Source organism: Protomyctophum parallelum (genome assembly GCF_964188405.1).
Source record: "Protomyctophum parallelum genome assembly, chromosome: 20".
Lineage (NCBI taxonomy): Eukaryota > Metazoa > Chordata > Actinopteri > Myctophiformes > Myctophidae > Protomyctophum > Protomyctophum parallelum.
This window is the reverse complement of record NC_139718.1, coordinates 5440554-5462282: the sequence shown is the minus strand read 5'-3', so window position 1 is coordinate 5462282 and position 21729 is coordinate 5440554. Positions and strand designations below refer to the sequence as shown.

At 56.3% G+C, this 21729-nt stretch overlaps 1 protein-coding gene across 1 annotated transcript in view; it reads right to left on the bottom strand.

The window, feature by feature from the left end:
• syne3 (spectrin repeat containing, nuclear envelope family member 3) overlaps nt 1-21729 on the bottom strand; it is a 102457-nt gene that overhangs the window by 32992 nt on the left and 47736 nt on the right. The window contains 5 exon segments of the mRNA XM_083792761.1: nt 754-926; nt 19234-19279; nt 19916-20082; nt 20416-20659; nt 21110-21333. Coding sequence (XP_083648887.1) covers nt 754-926; nt 19234-19279; nt 19916-20082; nt 20416-20659; nt 21110-21333 — 854 coding nt within the window.

Genomic DNA, 21729 nt, shown 5'->3' with positions numbered 1-21729 from the left:
TGTGTGCGTGCATAGTGCGTACGGTACCTGTATATATTGAGGCTGAGGTCGTGTATGTGTAGTGTGTACGGTACCTGTAGATGTTGAGGCTGAGGTCGTGCGTACGGTACCTGTAGATGTTGAGGCTGAGGTCGTGCGTACGGTACCTGTAGATGTTGAGGCTGAGGTCGTGCGTGCGGTGTACCTGTAGATGTTGAGGCTGAGGTCGTGCGTGCGGTGTACCTGTAGATGTTGAGGCTGAGGTCGTGCGTGCGGTGTACCTGTAGATGTTGAGGCTGAGGTCGTGCGTGCGGTGTACCTGTAGATGTTGAGGCTGAGGTCGTGCGTGCGGTGTACCTGTAGATGTTGAGGCTGAGGTTGTGCGTGCGGTGTACCTGTAGATGTTGAGGCTGAGGTCGTGCGTGCGGTGTACCTGTAGATGTTGAGGCTGAGGTCGTGCGTGCGGTGTACCTGTAGATGTTGAGGCTGAGGTCGTGTGTGCGTGCGGTGTACCTGTAGATGTTGAGGCTGAGGTCGTGTGTGCGTGCGTAGTGCGTACAGTCTACCTGTAGATGTTGAGGCTGAGGTCGTGTGTGCGTGCATAGTGCGTACGGTACCTGTAGATGTTGAGGCTGAGGTCGTGTGTGCGTGCGTAGTGCGTACAGTCTACCTGTAGATGTTGAGGCTGAGGTCGTGTGTGCGTGCATAGTGCGTACGGTACCTGTAGATGTTGAGGCTGAGGTCGTGTGTGCGTGCGTAGTGCGTACAGTCTACCTGTAGATGTTGAGGCTGAGGTCGTGCAGGGCCAGCCAGGACGCCCTCAGGCGGTTCATGTCCCGTACGATGTGCACGCGGCCGTCCTCCGACGTCCGCTCCAACACGCCCTGACCCTGGGCCTCCGTCTGGTGCAGCTGGAGCTCCTTCTCCGGGAACTCCCCCAGCGCCCTCTGGTGGAGAGAGCAGGACAAAACCACACTACTTATACAAAGGGAACTCCCCCAGCGCCCTCTGGTGGAGAGAGGACAAAACCACACTACTTATACAAAGGGAACTCCCCCAGCGCCCTCTGGTGGAGAGAGGACAAAACCACACTACTTATACAAAGGGAACTCCCCCAGCGCCCTCTGGTGGAGAGAGGACAAAACCACACTACTTATACAAAGGGAACTCCCCCAGCGCCCTCTGGTGGAGAGAGGACAAAACCACACTACTTATACAAAGGGAACTCCCCCAGCGCCCTCTGGTGGAGAGAGGACAAACCACACTACTTATACAAAGGGAACTCCCCCAGCGCCCTCTGGTGGAGAGAGGACAAACCACACTACTTATACAAAGGGAACTCCCCCAGTGCCCTCTGGTGGAGAGAGGACAAACCACACTACTTATACAAAGGGAACTCCCCCAGTGCCCTCTGGTGGAGAGAGGACAAACCACACTACTTATACAAAGGGAACTCCCCCAGCGCCCTCTGGTGGAGAGAGGACAAAACCACACTACTTATACAAAGGGAACTCCCCCAGCGCCCTCTGGTGGAGAGAGGACAAAACCACACTACTTATACAAAGGGAACTCCCCCAGCGCCCTCTGGTGGAGAGAGGACAAACCACACTACTTATACAAAGGGAACTCCCCCAGCGCCCTCTGGTGGAGAGAGGACAAAACCACACTACTTATACAAAGGGAACTCCCCCAGCGCCCTCTGGTGGAGAGAGGACAAAACCACACTACTTATACAAAGGGAACTCCCCCAGCGCCCTCTGGTGGAGAGAGGACAAACCACACTACTTATACAAAGGGAACTCCCCCAGCGCCCTCTGGTGGAGAGAGGACAAAACCACACTACTTATACAAAGGGAACTCCCCCAGCGCCCTCTGGTGGAGAGAGGACAGAACCACACTACTTATACAAAGGGAACTCCCCCAGCGCCCTCTGGTGGAGAGAGGACAAAACCACACTACTTATACAAAGGGAACTCCCCCAGCGCCCTCTGGTGGAGAGAGGACAAAACCACACTACTTATACAAAGGGAACTCCCCCAGCGCCCTCTGGTGGAGAGAGGACAAAACCACACTACTTATACAAAGGGAACTCCCCCAGCGCCCTCTGGTGGAGAGAGGACAAAACCACACTACTTATACAAAGGGAACTCCCCCAGCGCCCTCTGGTGGAGAGAGGACAAAACCACACTACTTATACAAAGGGAACTCCCCCAGCGCCCTCTGGTGGAGAGAGGACAAAACCACACTACTTATACAAAGGGAACTCCCCCAGCGCCCTCTGGTGGAGAGAGGACAGAACCACACTACTTATACAAAGGGAACTCCCCCAGCGCCCTCTGGTGGAGAGAGGACAAAACCACACTACTTATACAAAGGGAACTCCCCCAGCGCCCTCTGGTGGAGAGAGGACAAAACCACACTACTTATACAAAGGGAACTCCCCCAGCGCCCTCTGGTGGAGAGAGGACAGAACCACACTACTTATACAAAGGGAACTCCCCCAGCGCCCTCTGGTGGAGAGAGGACAAACCACACTACTTATACAAAGGGAACTCCCCCAGCGCCCTCTGGTGGAGAGAGGACAAACCACACTACTTATACAAAGGGAACTCCCCCAGCGCCCTCTGGTGGAGAGAGGACAAACCACACTACTTATACAAAGGGAACTCCCCCAGCGCCCTCTGGTGGAGAGAGGACAAACCACACTACTTATACAAAGGGAACTCCCCAGCGCCCTCTGGTGGAGAGAGGACAGAACCACACTACTTATACAAAGGGAACTCCCCCAGCGCCCTCTGGTGGAGAGAGGACAAAACCACACTACTTATACAAAGGGAACTCCCCAGCGCCCTCTGGTGGAGAGAGGACAAAACCACACTACTTATACAAAGGGAACTCCCCCAGCGCCCTCTGGTGGAGAGAGGACAAACCACACTACTTATACAAAGGGAACTCCCCCAGCGCCCTCTGGTGGAGAGAGGACAAAACCACACTACTTATACAAAGGGAACTCCCCCAGCGCCCTCTGGTGGAGAGAGGACAAACCACACTACTTATACAAAGGGAACTCCCCAGCGCCCTCTGGTGGAGAGAGGACAAACCACACTACTTATACAAAGGGAACTCCCCAGCGCCCTCTGGTGGAGAGAGGACAAACCACACTACTTATACAAAGGGAACTCCCCAGTGCCCTCTGGTGGAGAGAGGACAAACCACACTACTTATACAAAGGGAACTCCCCCAGCGCCCTCTGGTGGAGAGAGGACAAACCACACTACTTATACAAAGGGAACTCCCCCAGCGCCCTCTGGTGGAGAGAGGACAAAACCACACTACTTATACAAAGGGAACTCCCCCAGCGCCCTCTGGTGGAGAGAGGACAAAACCACACTACTTATACAAAGGGAACTCCCCCAGCGCCCTCTGGTGGAGAGAGGACAAACCACACTACTTATACAAAGGGAACTCCCCCAGCGCCCTCTGGTGGAGAGAGGACAAACCACACTACTTATACAAAGGGAACTCCCCCAGCGCCCTCTGTGGAGAGAGGACAAAACCACACTACTTATACAAAGGGAACTCCCCCAGCGCCCTCTGGTGGAGAGAGGACAAAACCACACTACTTATACAAAGGGAACTCCCCCAGCGCCCTCTGGTGGAGAGAGGACAGAACCACACTACTTATACAAAGGGAACTCCCCCAGCGCCCTCTGGTGGAGAGAGGACAAAACCACACTACTTATACAAAGGGAACTCCCCCAGCGCCCTCTGGTGGAGAGAGGACAAAACCACACTACTTATACAAAGGGAACTCCCCCAGCGCCCTCTGGTGGAGAGAGGACAAAACCACACTACTTATACAAAGGGAACTCCCCCAGCGCCCTCTGGTGGAGAGAGGACAAACCACACTACTTATACAAAGGGAACTCCCCCAGCGCCCTCTGGTGGAGAGAGGACAAAACCACACTACTTATACAAAGGGAACTCCCCCAGCGCCCTCTGGTGGAGAGAGGACAAACCACACTACTTATACAAAGGGAACTCCCCAGTGCCCTCTGGTGGAGAGAGGACAAACCACACTACTTATACAAAGGGAACTCCCCCAGCGCCCTCTGGTGGAGAGAGGACAAAACCACACTACTTATACAAAGGGAACTCCCCCAGCGCCCTCTGGTGGAGAGAGGACAAACCACACTACTTATACAAAGGGAACTCCCCCAGCGCCCTCTGGTGGAGAGAGGACAAAACCACACTACTTATACAAAGGGAACTCCCCCAGCGCCCTCTGGTGGAGAGAGGACAAACCACACTACTTATACAAAGGGAACTCCCCCAGCGCCCTCTGGTGGAGAGAGGACAAACCACACTACTTATACAAAGGGAACTCCCCCAGCGCCCTCTGGTGGAGAGAGGACAAACCACACTACTTATACAAAGGGAACTCCCCCAGCGCCCTCTGGTGGAGAGAGGACAAAACCACACTACTTATACAAAGGGAACTCCCCCAGCGCCCTCTGGTGGAGAGAGGACAAAACCACACTACTTATACAAAGGGAACTCCCCCAGCGCCCTCTGGTGGAGAGAGGACAGAACCACACTACTTATACAAAGGGAACTCCCCCAGCGCCCTCTGGTGGAGAGAGGACAAAACCACACTACTTATACAAAGGGAACTCCCCCAGCGCCCTCTGGTGGAGAGAGGACAAAACCACACTACTTATACAAAGGGAACTCCCCCAGCGCCCTCTGGTGGAGAGAGGACAAACCACACTACTTATACAAAGGGAACTCCCCCAGCGCCCTCTGGTGGAGAGAGGACAGAACCACACTACTTATACAAAGGGAACTCCCCCAGCGCCCTCTGGTGGAGAGAGGACAAAACCACACTACTTATACAAAGGGAACTCCCCAGCGCCCTCTGGTGGAGAGAGGACAAACCACACTACTTATACAAAGGGAACTCCCCAGCGCCCTCTGGTGGAGAGACAGGACAAAACCACACTACTTATACAAAGGGAACTCCCCCAGCGCCCTCTGGTGGAGAGAGGACAAAACCACACTACTTATACAAAGGGAACTCCCCCAGCGCCCTCTGGTGGAGAGAGGACAAACCACACTACTTATACAAAGGGAACTCCCCCAGCGCCCTCTGGTGGAGAGAGGACAAAACCACACTACTTATACAAAGGGAACTCCCCCAGCGCCCTCTGGTGGAGAGAGGACAAAACCACACTACTTATACAAAGGGAACTCCCCCAGCGCCCTCTGGTGGAGAGAGGACAAAACCACACTACTTATACAAAGGGAACTCCCCCAGCGCCCTCTGGTGGAGAGAGGACAGAACCACACTACTTATACAAAGGGAACTCCCCCAGCGCCCTCTGGTGGAGAGAGGACAAACCACACTACTTATACAAAGGGAACTCCCCCAGCGCCCTCTGGTGGAGAGAGGACAAAACCACACTACTTATACAAAGGGAACTCCCCCAGCGCCCTCTGGTGGAGAGAGGACAAAACCACACTACTTATACAAAGGGAACTCCCCCAGCGCCCTCTGGTGGAGAGACAGGACAAAACCACACTACTTATACAAAGGGAACTCCCCCAGCGCCCTCTGGTGGAGAGAGGACAAAACCACACTACTTATACAAAGGGAACTCCCCCAGCGCCCTCTGGTGGAGAGAGGACAAAACCACACTACTTATACAAAGGGAACTCCCCCAGCGCCCTCTGGTGGAGAGAGGACAAAACCACACTACTTATACAAAGGGAACTCCCCCAGCGCCCTCTGGTGGAGAGAGGACAAAACCACACTACTTATACAAAGGGAACTCCCCCAGCGCCCTCTGGTGGAGAGAGGACAAACCACACTACTTATACAAAGGGAACTCCCCAGCGCCCTCTGGTGGAGAGAGGACAAACCACACTACTTATACAAAGGGAACTCCCCCAGCGCCCTCTGGTGGAGAGAGGACAAAACCACACTACTTATACAAAGGGAACTCCCCCAGCGCCCTCTGGTGGAGAGAGGACAAACCACACTACTTATACAAAGGGAACTCCCCCAGCGCCCTCTGGTGGAGAGAGGACAAAACCACACTACTTATACAAAGGGAACTCCCCCAGCGCCCTCTGGTGGAGAGAGGACAAAACCACACTACTTATACAAAGGGAACTCCCCCAGCGCCCTCTGGTGGAGAGAGGACAAACCACACTACTTATACAAAGGGAACTCCCCCAGCGCCCTCTGGTGGAGAGAGGACAAAACCACACTACTTATACAAAGGGAACTCCCCCAGCGCCCTCTGGTGGAGAGAGGACAAAACCACACTACTTATACAAAGGGAACTCCCCAGCGCCTCTGGTGGAGAGAGGACAAAACCACACTACTTATACAAAGGGAACTCCCCCAGCGCCTCTGGTGGAGAGAGGACAGAACCACACTACTTATACAAAGGGAACTCCCCCAGCGCCCTCTGGTGGAGAGAGGACAAAACCACACTACTTATACAAAGGGAACTCCCCCAGCGCCCTCTGGTGGAGAGAGGACAAAACCACACTACTTATACAAAGGGAACTCCCCCAGTGCCCTCTGGTGGAGAGAGGACAAACCACACTACTTATACAAAGGGAACTCCCCCAGCGCCCTCTGGTGGAGAGAGGACAAACCACACTACTTATACAAAGGGAACTCCCCCAGCGCCCTCTGGTGGAGAGAGGACAAACCACACTACTTATACAAAGGGAACTCCCCCAGCGCCCTCTGGTGGAGAGAGGACAAAACCACACTACTTATACAAAGGGAACTCCCCCAGCGCCCTCTGGTGGAGAGAGGACAAACCACACTACTTATACAAAGGGAACTCCCCCAGCGCCCTCTGGTGGAGAGAGGACAAAACCACACTACTTATACAAAGGGAACTCCCCCAGCGCCCTCTGGTGGAGAGAGGACAAAACCACACTACTTATACAAAGGGAACTCCCCAGGCCCTCTGGTGGAGAGAGGACAAACCACACTACTTATACAAAGGGAACTCCCCCAGGCCCTCTGGTGGAGAGAGGACAAAACCACACTACTTATACAAAGGGAACTCCCCCAGCGCCCTCTGGTGGAGAGAGGACAAAACCACACTACTTATACAAAGGGAACTCCCCCAGCGCCCTCTGGTGGAGAGAGGACAAAACCACACTACTTATACAAAGGGAACTCCCCCAGCGCCCTCTGGTGGAGAGAGGACAAACCACACTACTTATACAAAGGGAACTCCCCCAGCGCCCTCTGGTGGAGAGAGGACAAAACCACACTACTTATACAAAGGGAACTCCCCCAGCGCCCTCTGGTGGAGAGAGGACAAACCACACTACTTATACAAAGGGAACTCCCCCAGCGCCCTCTGGTGGAGAGAGGACAAAACCACACTACTTATACAAAGGAACTCCCCAGCGCCCTCTGGTGGAGAGAGGACAGAACCACACTACTTATACAAAGGGAACTCCCCCAGCGCCCTCTGGTGGAGAGAGGACAAACCACACTACTTATACAAAGGGAACTCCCCCAGCGCCCTCTGGTGGAGAGAGGACAAAACCACACTACTTATACAAAGGGAACTCCCCCAGCGCCCTCTGGTGGAGAGAGGACAAAACCACACTACTTATACAAAGGGAACTCCCCCAGCGCCCTCTGGTGGAGAGAGGACAAACCACACTACTTATACAAAGGGAACTCCCCCAGCGCCCTCTGGTGGAGAGAGGACAAACCACACTACTTATACAAAGGGAACTCCCCCAGCGCCCTCTGGTGGAGAGAGGACAAACCACACTACTTATACAAAGGGAACTCCCCCAGCGCCCTCTGGTGGAGAGAGGACAAACCACACTACTTATACAAAGGGAACTCCCCCAGCGCCCTCTGGTGGAGAGAGGACAAACCACACTACTTATACAAAGGGAACTCCCCCAGCGCCCTCTGGTGGAGAGAGGACAGAACCACACTACTTATACAAAGGGAACTCCCCAGAGCCCTCTGGTGGAGAGAGGACAAACCACACTACTTATACAAAGGGAACTCCCCAGCGCCCTCTGGTGGAGAGAGGACAAAACCACACTACTTATACAAAGGGAACTCCCCCAGCGCCCTCTGGTGGAGAGAGGACAAAACCACACTACTTATACAAAGGGAACTCCCCCAGCGCCCTCTGGTGGAGAGAGGACAAAACCACACTACTTATACAAAGGGAACTCCCCCAGCGCCCTCTGGTGGAGAGAGGACAAAACCACACTACTTATACAAAGGGAACTCCCCCAGCGCCCTCTGGTGGAGAGAGGACAAAACCACACTACTTATACAAAGGGAACTCCCCCAGCGCCCTCTGGTGGAGAGAGGACAAAACCACACTACTTATACAAAGGGAACTCCCCCAGCGCCCTCTGGTGGAGAGAGGACAAAACCACACTACTTATACAAAGGGAACTCCCCCAGCGCCCTCTGGTGGAGAGAGGACAAACCACACTACTTATACAAAGGGAACTCCCCCAGCGCCCTCTGGTGGAGAGAGGACAAACCACACTACTTATACAAAGGGAACTCCCCCAGCGCCCTCTGGTGGAGAGAGGACAAAACCACACTACTTATACAAAGGGAACTCCCCCAGCGCCCTCTGGTGGAGAGAGGACAAAACCACACTACTTATACAAAGGGAACTCCCCCAGCGCCCTCTGGTGGAGAGAGGACAAAACCACACTACTTATACAAAGGGAACTCCCCCAGCGCCCTCTGGTGGAGAGAGGACAAAACCACACTACTTATACAAAGGGAACTCCCCCAGCGCCCTCTGGTGGAGAGAGGACAAACCACACTACTTATACAAAGGGAACTCCCCCAGAGCCCTCTGGTGGAGAGAGGACAAAACCACACTACTTATACAAAGGGAACTCCCCCAGCGCCCTCTGGTGGAGAGAGGACAAAACCACACTACTTATACAAAGGGAACTCCCCCAGCGCCCTCTGGTGGAGAGAGGACAAACCACACTACTTATACAAAGGGAACTCCCCCAGCGCCCTCTGGTGGAGAGAGGACAAAACCACACTACTTATACAAAGGGAACTCCCCCAGCGCCCTCTGGTGGAGAGAGGACAAAACCACACTACTTATACAAAGGGAACTCCCCCAGCGCCCTCTGGTGGAGAGAGGACAGAACCACACTACTTATACAAAGGGAACTCCCCCAGCGCCCTCTGGTGGAGAGAGGACAGAACCACACTACTTATACAAAGGGAACTCCCCCAGCGCCCTCTGGTGGAGAGAGGACAAAACCACACTACTTATACAAAGGGAACTCCCCCAGCGCCCTCTGGTGGAGAGAGGACAAACCACACTACTTATACAAAGGGAACTCCCCCAGTGCCCTCTGGTGGAGAGAGGACAAAACCACACTACTTATACAAAGGGAACTCCCCCAGCGCCCTCTGGTGGAGAGAGGACAAAACCACACTACTTATACAAAGGGAACTCCCCCAGCGCCCTCTGGTGGAGAGAGGACAAACCACACTACTTATACAAAGGGAACTCCCCCAGCGCCCTCTGGTGGAGAGAGGACAAAACCACACTACTTATACAAAGGGAACTCCCCCAGCGCCCTCTGGTGGAGAGAGGACAAAACCACACTACTTATACAAAGGGAACTCCCCCAGCGCCCTCTGGTGGAGAGAGGACAAAACCACACTACTTATACAAAGGGAACTCCCCCAGCGCCCTCTGGTGGAGAGAGGACAAAACCACACTACTTATACAAAGGGAACTCCCCCAGCGCCCTCTGGTGGAGAGAGGACAAAACCACACTACTTATACAAAGGGAACTCCCCCAGCGCCCTCTGGTGGAGAGAGGACAAACCACACTACTTATACAAAGGGAACTCCCCCAGCGCCCTCTGGTGGAGAGAGGACAAAACCACACTACTTATACAAAGGGAACTCCCCCAGCGCCCTCTGGTGGAGAGAGGACAAAACCACACTACTTATACAAAGGGAACTCCCCCAGCGCCCTCTGGTGGAGAGAGGACAAAACCACACTACTTATACAAAGGGAACTCCCCCAGCGCCCTCTGGTGGAGAGAGGACAAACCACACTACTTATACAAAGGGAACTCCCCCAGCGCCCTCTGGTGGAGAGAGGACAAAACCACACTACTTATACAAAGGGAACTCCCCCAGCGCCCTCTGGTGGAGAGAGGACAAAACCACACTACTTATACAAAGGGAACTCCCCCAGCGCCCTCTGGTGGAGAGAGGACAAACCACACTACTTATACAAAGGGAACTCCCCCAGCGCCCTCTGGTGGAGAGAGGACAAACCACACTACTTATACAAAGGGAACTCCCCCAGCGCCCTCTGGTGGAGAGAGGACAAAACCACACTACTTATACAAAGGGAACTCCCCCAGCGCCCTCTGGTGGAGAGAGGACAAACCACACTACTTATACAAAGGGAACTCCCCCAGCGCCCTCTGGTGGAGAGAGGACAAACCACACTACTTATACAAAGGGAACTCCCCCAGCGCCCTCTGGTGGAGAGAGACAAACCACACTACTTATACAAAGGGAACTCCCCCAGCGCCCTCTGGTGGAGAGAGGACAAAACCACACTACTTATACAAAGGGAACTCCCCCAGCGCCCTCTGGTGGAGAGAGGACAAACCACACTACTTATACAAAGGGAACTCCCCCAGCGCCCTCTGGTGGAGAGAGGACAAAACCACACTACTTATACAAAGGGAACTCCCCCAGCGCCCTCTGGTGGAGAGAGGACAAACCACACTACTTATACAAAGGGAACTCCCCCAGCGCCCTCTGGTGGAGAGAGGACAAACCACACTACTTATACAAAGGGAACTCCCCCAGCGCCCTCTGGTGGAGAGAGGACAAAACCACACTACTTATACAAAGGGAACTCCCCCAGCGCCCTCTGGTGGAGAGAGGACAAAACCACACTACTTATACAAAGGGAACTCCCCCAGCGCCCTCTGGTGGAGAGAGGACAAACCACACTACTTATACAAAGGGAACTCCCCCAGCGCCCTCTGGTGGAGAGAGGACAGAACCACACTACTTATACAAAGGGAACTCCCCCAGCGCCCTCTGGTGGAGAGAGGACAAAACCACACTACTTATACAAAGGGAACTCCCCCAGCGCCCTCTGGTGGAGAGAGGACAAACCACACTACTTATACAAAGGGAACTCCCCCAGCGCCCTCTGGTGGAGAGAGGACAAAACCACACTACTTATACAAAGGGAACTCCCCCAGCGCCCTCTGGTGGAGAGAGGACAAAACCACACTACTTATACAAAGGGAACTCCCCAGCGCCCTCTGGTGGAGAGAGGACAAAACCACACTACTTATACAAAGGGAACTCCCCCAGCGCCCTCTGGTGGAGAGAGGACAGAACCACACTACTTATACAAAGGGAACTCCCCCAGCGCCCTCTGGTGGAGAGAGGACAAACCACACTACTTATACAAAGGGAACTCCCCCAGCGCCCTCTGGTGGAGAGAGGACAAAACCACACTACTTATACAAAGGGAACTCCCCCAGCGCCCTCTGGTGGAGAGAGGACAGAACCACACTACTTATACAAAGGGAACTCCCCCAGCGCCCTCTGGTGGAGAGAGGACAAACCACACTACTTATACAAAGGGAACTCCCCCAGCGCCCTCTGGTGGAGAGAGGACAAAACCACACTACTTATACAAAGGGAACTCCCCCAGCGCCCTCTGGTGGAGAGAGGACAAAACCACACTACTTATACAAAGGGAACTCCCCCAGCGCCCTCTGGTGGAGAGAGGACAGAACCACACTACTTATACAAAGGGAACTCCCCCAGCGCCCTCTGGTGGAGAGAGGACAAAACCACACTACTTATACAAAGGGAACTCCCCCAGCGCCCTCTGGTGGAGAGAGGACAAAACCACACTACTTATACAAAGGGAACTCCCCCAGCGCCCTCTGGTGGAGAGAGGACAAAACCACACTACTTATACAAAGGGAACTCCCCCAGCGCCCTCTGGTGGAGAGAGGACAAAACCACACTACTTATACAAAGGGAACTCCCCCAGCGCCCTCTGGTGGAGAGAGGACAAACCACACTACTTATACAAAGGGAACTCCCCAGCGCCCTCTGGTGGAGAGAGGACAAAACCACACTACTTATACAAAGGGAACTCCCCCAGTGCCCTCTGGTGGAGAGAGGACAAACCACACTACTTATACAAAGGGAACTCCCCCAGCGCCCTCTGGTGGAGAGAGGACAAACCACACTACTTATACAAAGGGAACTCCCCCAGCGCCCTCTGGTGGAGAGAGGACAAAACCACACTACTTATACAAAGGGAACTCCCCCAGCGCCCTCTGGTGGAGAGAGACAAAACCACACTACTTATACAAAGGGAACTCCCCCAGCGCCCTCTGGTGGAGAGAGGACAAACCACACTACTTATACAAAGGGAACTCCCCCAGCGCCCTCTGGTGGAGAGAGGACAAAACCACACTACTTATACAAAGGGAACTCCCCCAGCGCCCTCTGGTGGAGAGAGGACAAAACCACACTACTTATACAAAGGGAACTCCCCCAGCGCCCTCTGGTGGAGAGAGGACAGAACCACACTACTTATACAAAGGGAACTCCCCCAGCGCCCTCTGGTGGAGAGAGGACAAAACCACACTACTTATACAAAGGGAACTCCCCCAGCGCCCTCTGGTGGAGAGAGGACAAAACCACACTACTTATACAAAGGGAACTCCCCCAGCGCCCTCTGGTGGAGAGAGGACAAAACCACACTACTTATACAAAGGGAACTCCCCCAGCGCCCTCTGGTGGAGAGAGGACAAAACCACACTACTTATACAAAGGGAACTCCCCCAGCGCCCTCTGGTGGAGAGAGGACAGAACCACACTACTTATACAAAGGGAACTCCCCCAGCGCCCTCTGGTGGAGAGAGGACAAAACCACACTACTTATACAAAGGGAACTCCCCCAGCGCCCTCTGGTGGAGAGAGGACAAAACCACACTACTTATACAAAGGGAACTCCCCCAGCGCCCTCTGGTGGAGAGAACGGACAAAACCACACTACTTATACAAAGGGAACTCCCCCAGCGCCCTCTGGTGGAGAGAGGACAAAACCACACTACTTATACAAAGGGAACTCCCCCAGCGCCCTCTGGTGGAGAGACAGGACAAAACCACACTACTTATACAAAGGGAACTCCCCCAGCGCCCTCTGGTGGAGAGAGGACAAAACCACACTACTTATACAAAGGGAACTCCCCCAGCGCCCTCTGGTGGAGAGAGGACAAAACCACACTACTTATACAAAGGGAACTCCCCCAGCGCCCTCTGGTGGAGAGAGGACAAAACCACACTACTTATACAAAGGGAACTCCCCCAGCGCCCTCTGGTGGAGAGAGGACAAAACCACACTACTTATACAAAGGGAACTCCCCCAGCGCCCTCTGGTGGAGAGAGGACAGAACCACACTACTTATACAAAGGGAACTCCCCCAGCGCCCTCTGGTGGAGAGAGGACAAAACCACACTACTTATACAAAGGGAACTCCCCCAGCGCCCTCTGGTGGAGAGAGGACAAAACCACACTACTTATACAAAGGGAACTCCCCCAGCGCCCTCTGGTGGAGAGACAGGACAAAACCACACTACTTATACAAAGGGAACTCCCCCAGCGCCCTCTGGTGGAGAGAGGACAAAACCACACTACTTATACAAAGGGAACTCCCCCAGCGCCCTCTGGTGGAGAGAGGACAAAACCACACTACTTATACAAAGGGAACTCCCCCAGCGCCCTCTGGTGGAGAGAGGACAAAACCACACTACTTATACAAAGGGAACTCCCCCAGCGCCCTCTGGTGGAGAGAGGACAAAACCACACTACTTATACAAAGGGAACTCCCCCAGCGCCCTCTGGTGGAGAGAGGACAAAACCACACTACTTATACAAAGGGAACTCCCCCAGCGCCCTCTGGTGGAGAGAGGACAAAACCACACTACTTATACAAAGGGAACTCCCCCAGCGCCCTCTGGTGGAGAGAGGACAGAACCACACTACTTATACAAAGGGAACTCCCCCAGCGCCCTCTGGTGGAGAGAGGACAAAACCACACTACTTATACAAAGGGAACTCCCCCAGCGCCCTCTGGTGGAGAGAGGACAGAACCACACTACTTATACAAAGGGAACTCCCCCAGCGCCCTCTGGTGGAGAGAGGACAGAACCACACTACTTATACAAAGGGAACTCCCCCAGCGCCCTCTGGTGGAGAGAGGACAAACCACACTACTTATACAAAGGGAACTCCCCCAGCGCCCTCTGGTGGAGAGAGGACAAAACCACACTACTTATACAAAGGGAACTCCCCCAGCGCCCTCTGGTGGAGAGAGGACAGAACCACACTACTTATACAAAGGGAACTCCCCCAGTGCCCTCTGGTGGAGAGAGGACAAAACCACACTACTTATACAAAGGGAACTCCCCCAGCGCCCTCTGGTGGAGAGAGGACAAAACCACACTACTTATACAAAGGGAACTCCCCCAGCGCCCTCTGGTGGAGAGAGGACAAAACCACACTACTTATACAAAGGGAACTCCCCCAGCGCCCTCTGGTGGAGAGAGGACAAACCACACTACTTATACAAAGGGAACTCCCCCAGCGCCCTCTGGTGGAGAGAGGACAAACCACACTACTTATACAAAGGGAACTCCCCCAGCGCCCTCTGGTGGAGAGAGGACAAAACCACACTACTTATACAAAGGGAACTCCCCCAGTGCCCTCTGGTGGAGAGAGGACAAAACCACACTACTTATACAAAGGGAACTCCCCCAGCGCCCTCTGGTGGAGAGAGGACAAAACCACACTACTTATACAAAGGGAACTCCCCCAGCGCCCTCTGGTGGAGAGAGGACAAACCACACTACTTATACAAAGGGAACTCCCCCAGCGCCCTCTGGTGGAGAGAGGACAAAACCACACTACTTATACAAAGGGAACTCCCCCAGCGCCCTCTGGTGGAGAGAGGACAAACCACACTACTTATACAAAGGGAACTCCCCCAGCGCCCTCTGGTGGAGAGAGGACAAAACCACACTACTTATACAAAGGGAACTCCCCCAGCGCCCTCTGGTGGAGAGAGGACAAAACCACACTACTTATACAAAGGGAACTCCCCCAGCGCCCTCTGGTGGAGAGAACAGGACACAACCACACTACTTATACAAAGGGAACTCCCCCAGCGCCCTCTGGTGGAGAGAGGACAAACCACACTACTTATACAAAGGGAACTCCCCCAGCGCCCTCTGGTGGAGAGAGGACAAAACCACACTACTTATACAAAGGGAACTCCCCCAGCGCCCTCTGGTGGAGAGAGGACAAAACCACACTACTTATACAAAGGGAACTCCCCCAGCGCCCTCTGGTGGAGAGAGGACAAACCACACTACTTATACAAAGGGAACTCCCCCAGCGCCCTCTGGTGGAGAGAGGACAAAACCACACTACTTATACAAAGGGAACTCCCCCAGCGCCCTCTGGTGGAGAGAGGACAAAACCACACTACTTATACAAAGGGAACTCCCCCAGTGCCCTCTGGTGGAGAGAGGACAAAACCACACTACTTATACAAAGGGAACTCCCCCAGCGCCCTCTGGTGGAGAGAGGACAAAACCACACTACTTATACAAAGGGAACTCCCCCAGTGCCCTCTGGTGGAGAGAACAGGACAAAACCACACTACTTATACAAAGGGAACTCCCCCAGTGCCCTCTGGTGGAGAGAGGACAAAACCACACTACTTATACAAAGGGAACTCCCCCAGCGCCCTCTGGTGGAGAGAGGACAGAACCACACTACTTATACAAAGGGAACTCCCCCAGCGCCCTCTGGTGGAGAGAGGACAGAACCACACTACTTATACAAAGGGAACTCCCCCAGCGCCCTCTGGTGGAGAGAGGACAAAACCACACTACTTATACAAAGGGAACTCCCCCAGCGCCCTCTGGTGGAGAGAGGACAAACCACACTACTTATACAAAGGGAACTCCCCCAGCGCCCTCTGGTGGAGAGAGGACAAAACCACACTACTTATACAAAGGGAACTCCCCCAGCGCCCTCTGGTGGAGAGAGGACAAAACCACACTACTTATACAAAGGGAACTCCCCCAGCGCCCTCTGGTGGAGAGAGGACAAAACCACACTACTTATACAAAGGGAACTCCCCCAGCGCCCTCTGGTGGAGAGAGGACAAAACCACACTACTTATACAAAGGGAACTCCCCCAGCGCCCTCTGGTGGAGAGAGGACAGAACCACACTACTTATACAAAGGGAACTCCCCCAGCGCCCTCTGGTGGAGAGAGGACAGAACCACACTACTTATACAAAGGGAACTCCCCCAGCGCCCTCTGGTGGAGAGAGGACAAAACCACACTACTTATACAAAGGGAACTCCCCCAGTGCCCTCTGGTGGAGAGAGGACAAAACCACACTACTTATACAAAGGGAACTCCCCCAGCGCCCTCTGGTGGAGAGAGGACAAAACCACACTACTTATACAAAGGGAACTCCCCCAGCGCCCTCTGGTGGAGAGAGGACAAAACCACACTACTTATACAAAGGGAACTCCCCCAGCGCCCTCTGGTGGAGAGAGGACAAAACCACACTACTTATACAAAGGGAACTCCCCCAGCGCCCTCTGGTGGAGAGAGGACAAAACCACACTACTTATACAAAGGGAACTCCCCCAGCGCCCTCTGGTGGAGAGAGGACAAACCACACTACTTATACAAAGGGAACTCCCCCAGCGCCCTCTGGTGGAGAGAGGACAAAACCACACTACTTATACAAAGGGAACTCCCCCAGCGCCCTCTGGTGGAGAGAGGACAAAACCACACTACTTATACAAAGGGAACTCCCCCAGCGCCCTCTGGTGGAGAGAGGACAAAACCACACTACTTATACAAAGGGAACTCCCCCAGCTGCCCTCTGGTGGAGAGAGGACAAACCACACTACTTATACAAAGGGAACTCCCCCAGCGCCCTCTGGTGGAGAGAGGACAAAACCACACTACTTATACAAAGGGAACTCCCCCAGCGCCCTCTGGTGGAGAGAGGACAAAACCACACTACTTATACAAAGGGAACTCCCCCAGCGCCCTCTGGTGGAGAGAGGACAAACCACACTACTTATACAAAGGGAACTCCCCCAGCGCCCTCTGGTGGAGAGAGGACAAAACCACACTACTTATACAAAGGGAACTCCCCCAGCGCCCTCTGGTGGAGAGAGGACAAACCACACTACTTATACAAAGGGAACTCCCCCAGCGCCCTCTGGTGGAGAGAGGACAAACCACACTACTTATACAAAGGGAACTCCCCCAGCGCCCTCTGGTGGAGAGAGGACAGAACCACACTACTTATACAAAGGGAACTCCCCCAGCGCCCTCTGGTGGAGAGAGGACAAAACCACACTACTTATACAAAGGGAACTCCCCCAGCGCCCTCTGGAAGAAAAGACCAGGAGAAAACCACACTACTTATCCCATTCTGACCTGAGATCAGATTCATACGAGGTTTCCACTGGACACACACTGGTCTGATTAAACAAAGGGAACTCACCCAGTGCCCTCTGGGAGAAAAACAGGACAAAACCACACTACTTATACAAAGGGAACTCGCCCAGTGCCCTCTGGGAAAAAAACAGGACAAAACCACACACACACACACACACACACACACACACACACACACACACACGCACCCCTACACAATCACTCACCCCCACACACACACTAACCCACCCACCCACCGCCCCACACCCACCTGTGCTTCGTGCTGCCGGTGGGCCACGCTCCAGGCCCCCTGGGGGCTGCGGTAGGACTAACCTGTGCTTCATGCTGCCGGTGGGCCACGCTCCAGGCCCCCTGGGGGCTGCGGTAGGACTAACCTGTGCTTCGTGCTGCCGGTGGGCCACGCTCCAGTCCCCCTGGGGGCTGCGGTAGGACTAACCTGTGCTTCGTGCTGCCGGTGGGCCACGCTCCAGGCCCCCTGGGGGCTGCGGTCGGTAGGACTAACCTGTGCTTCGTGCTGCCGGTGGGCCACGCTCCAGGCCCCCTGGGGGCTGCGGTAGGACTAACCTGTGCTTCGTGCTGCCGGTGGGCCACGCTCCAGGCCCCCTGGGGGCTGCGGTAGGACTAACCTGTGCTTCGTGCTGCCGGTGGGCCACGCTCCAGGCCCCCTGGGGGCTACGGTAGGACTAACCTGTGCTTCGTGCTGCCGGTGGGCCACGCTCCAGGCCCCCTGGGGGCTGCGGTCGGTAGGACTAACCTGTGCTTCGTGCTGCCGGTGGGCCACGCTCCAGGCCCCCTGGGGGCTGCGGTAGGACTAACCTGTGCTTCGTGCTGCCGGTGGGCCACGCTCCAGGCCCCCTGGGGGCTGCGGTAGGACTAACCTGTGCTTCGTGCTGCCGGTGGGCCACGCTCCAGGCCCCCTGGGGGCGGCGGTAGGACTAACCTGTGCTTCGTGCTGCCGGTGGGCCACGCTCCAGGCCCCCTGGGGGCGGCGGTAGGACTAACCTGTGCTTCGTGCTGCCGGTGGGCCACGCTCCAGGCCCCCTGGGGGCTGCGGTAGGACTAACCTGTGCTTCGTGCTGCCAGTGGGCCACGCTCCAGGCCCCCTGGGGGCTGCGGTAGGACTAACCTGTGCTTCGTGCTGCCGGTGGGCCACGCTCCAGGCCCCCTGGGGGCTGCGGTAGGACTAACCTGTGCTTCGTGCTGCCGGTGGGCCACGCTCCAGGCCCCCTGGGGGCTGCGGTAGGACTAACCTGTGCTTCGTGCTGCCGGTGGGCCACGCTCCAGGCCCCCTGGGGGCTGCGGTAGGACTAACCTGTGCTTCGTGCTGCCGGTGGGCCACGCTCCAGGCCCCCTGGGGGCTGCGGTAGGACTAACCTGTGCTTCGTGCTGCCGGTGGGCCACGCTCCAGGCCCCCTGGGGGCTGCGGTAGGACTAACCTGTGCTTCATGCTGCCGGTGGGCCACGCTCCAGGCCCCCTGGGGGCTGCGGTAGGACTAACCTGTGCTTCGTGCTGCCGGTGGGCCACGCTCCAGGCCCCCTGGGGGCTGCGGTAGGACTAACCTGTGCTTCATGCTGCCGGTGGGCCACGCTCCAGGCCCCCTGGGGGCTGCGGTAGGACTAACCTGTGCTTCGTGCTGCCGGTGGTCCACGCTCCACTCCCCCTGGGGGCTGCGGTAGGACTAACCTGGGCCTCGTGCTGCCGGTGGTCCACGCTCCAGGCCCCCTGGGGGCGGCGGTAGGACTAACCTGTGCTTCGTGCTGCCGGTGGGCCACGCTCCAGGCCCCCTGGGGGCTGCGGTAGGACTAACCTGTGCTTCGTGCTGCCGGTGGGCCACGCTCCAGGCCCCCTGGGGGCTGCGGTAGGACTAACCTGTGCTTCGTGCTGCCGGTGGGCCACGCTCCAGGCCCCCTGGGGGCTGCGGTAGGACTAACCTGTGCTTCATGCTGCCGGTGGGCCACGCTCCAGGCCCCCTGGGGGCTGCGGTAGGACTAACCTGTGCTTCGTGCTGCCGGTGGGCCACGCTCCAGGCCCCCTGGGGGCTGCGGTAGGACTAACCTGTGCTTCATGCTGCCGGTGGGCCACGCTCCAGGCCCCCTGGGGGCTGCGGTAGGACTAACCTGTGCTTCGTGCTGCCGGTGGTCCACGCTCCACTCCCCCTGGGGGCTGCGGTAGGACTAACCTGTGCTTCATGCTGCCGGTGGGCCACGCTCCAGGCCCCCTGGGGGCTGCGGTAGGACTAACCTGTGCTTCGTGCTGCCGGTGGGCCACGCTCCAGGCCCCCTGGGGGCTGCGGTAGGACTAACCTGTGCTTCATGCTGCCGGTGGGCCACGCTCCAGGCCCCCTGGGGGCTGCGGTAGGACTAACCTGTGCTTCGTGCTGCCGGTGGGCCACGCTCCAGGCCCCCTGGGGGCTGCGGTCGGTAGGACTAACCTGTGCTTCGTGCTGCCGGTGGGCCACGCTCCAGGCCCCCTGGGGGCGGCGGTAGGACTAACCTGTGCTTCGTGCTGCCGGTGGGCCACGCTCCAGGCCCCCTGGGGGCTGCGGTAGGACTAACCTGTGCTTCGTGCTGCCGGTGGGCCACGCTCCAGGCCCCCTGGGGGCTGTGGTAGGACTAACCTGTGCTTCGTGCTGCCGGTGGGCCACGCTCCAGGCCCCCTGGGGGCTGCGGTAGGGCTAACCTGTGCTTCGTGCTGCCGGTGGGCCACGCTCCAGGCCCCCTGGGGGCTGCAGGAGGACTAACCTGTGCTTCGTGCTGCCGGTGGGCCACGCTCCAGGCCCCCTGGGGGCTGCGGTAGGACTAACCTGTGCTTCGTGCTGCCGGTGGGCCACGCTCCAGGCCCCCTGGGGGCTGCGGTCGGTAGGACTAACCTGTGCTTCGTGCTGCCGGTGGGCCACGCTCCAGGCCCCCTGGGGGCTGCGGTCGGTAGGACTAACCTGTGCTTCGTGCTGCCGGTGGTCCACGCTCCAGGCCCCCTGGGGGCTGCGGTCGGTAGGACTAACCTGTGCTTCGTGCTGCCGGTGGGCCACGCTCCAGGCCCCCTGGGGGCTGCGGTAGGACTAACCTGTGCTTCGTGCTGCCGGTGGGACACGCTCCAGGCCCCCTGGGGGCTGCGGTAGGACTAACCTGTGCTTCGTGCTGCCGGTGGGCCACGCTCCAGGCCCCCTGGGGGCGGCGGTAGGACTAACCTGTGCTTCGTGCTGCCGGTGGGCCACGCTCCAGGCCCCCTGGGGGCGGCGGTAGGACTAACCTGTGCTTCGTGCTGCCGGTGGGCCACGCTCCAGGCCCCCTGGGGGCTGCGGTAGGACTAACCTGTGCTTCGTGCTGCCAGTGGGCCACGCTCCAGGCCCCCTGGGGGCTGCGGTAGGACTAACCTGTGCTTCGTGCTGCCGGTGGGCCACGCTCCAGGCCCCCTGGGGGCTGCGGTAGGACTAACCTGTGCTTCGTGCTGCCGGTGGGCCACGCTCCAGGCCCCCTGGGGGCTGCGGTAGGACTAACCTGTGCTTCGTGCTGCCGGTGGGCCACGCTCCAGGCCCCCTGGGGGCTGCGGTAGGACTAACCTGTGCTTCGTGCTGCCGGTGGGCCACGCTCCAGGCCCCCTGGGGGCTGCGGTACGACTCCATCTTCTGCTTCATGACCATCAGCCACTTCTCCACGTTGAGGAGGCTCTCGTGGAAGCTCTCGTGCTCGCCCACGCTCTGCTCGCTCTCGCTCACCTTCACCTGACACAGAGACAGTGAGGTGGGAACAGGTGAGTTGGTAACCAAATGGACCCTTCTACACCTTTAACTCTTGAGAGTTAAATTGTTCAATTGTTGTTAAAGGAGCTATAACATAAAATTCAATTTGTTTTTGGGGCTCCCATATGTGTTTTCTATCCCCACAAATAACCAATTTTGAACAATCAGGCCTTCATGTCATATGGGTGTTTTAATGGAAATTGCTCTCAGGAACAGCTCAACTGATTTTGGCCTCATCGTGATGTCATCAATGTCACCCTACTTTGTATAATTCCTCCTCCTTCAGTCTTCAGTTTCAAATTTGCATTTCCACTTTGTTTACAATGTCCACCATTGTTGATTTTCCAAGCTGGCATGGAATGGAAACAAGCCTGGTTT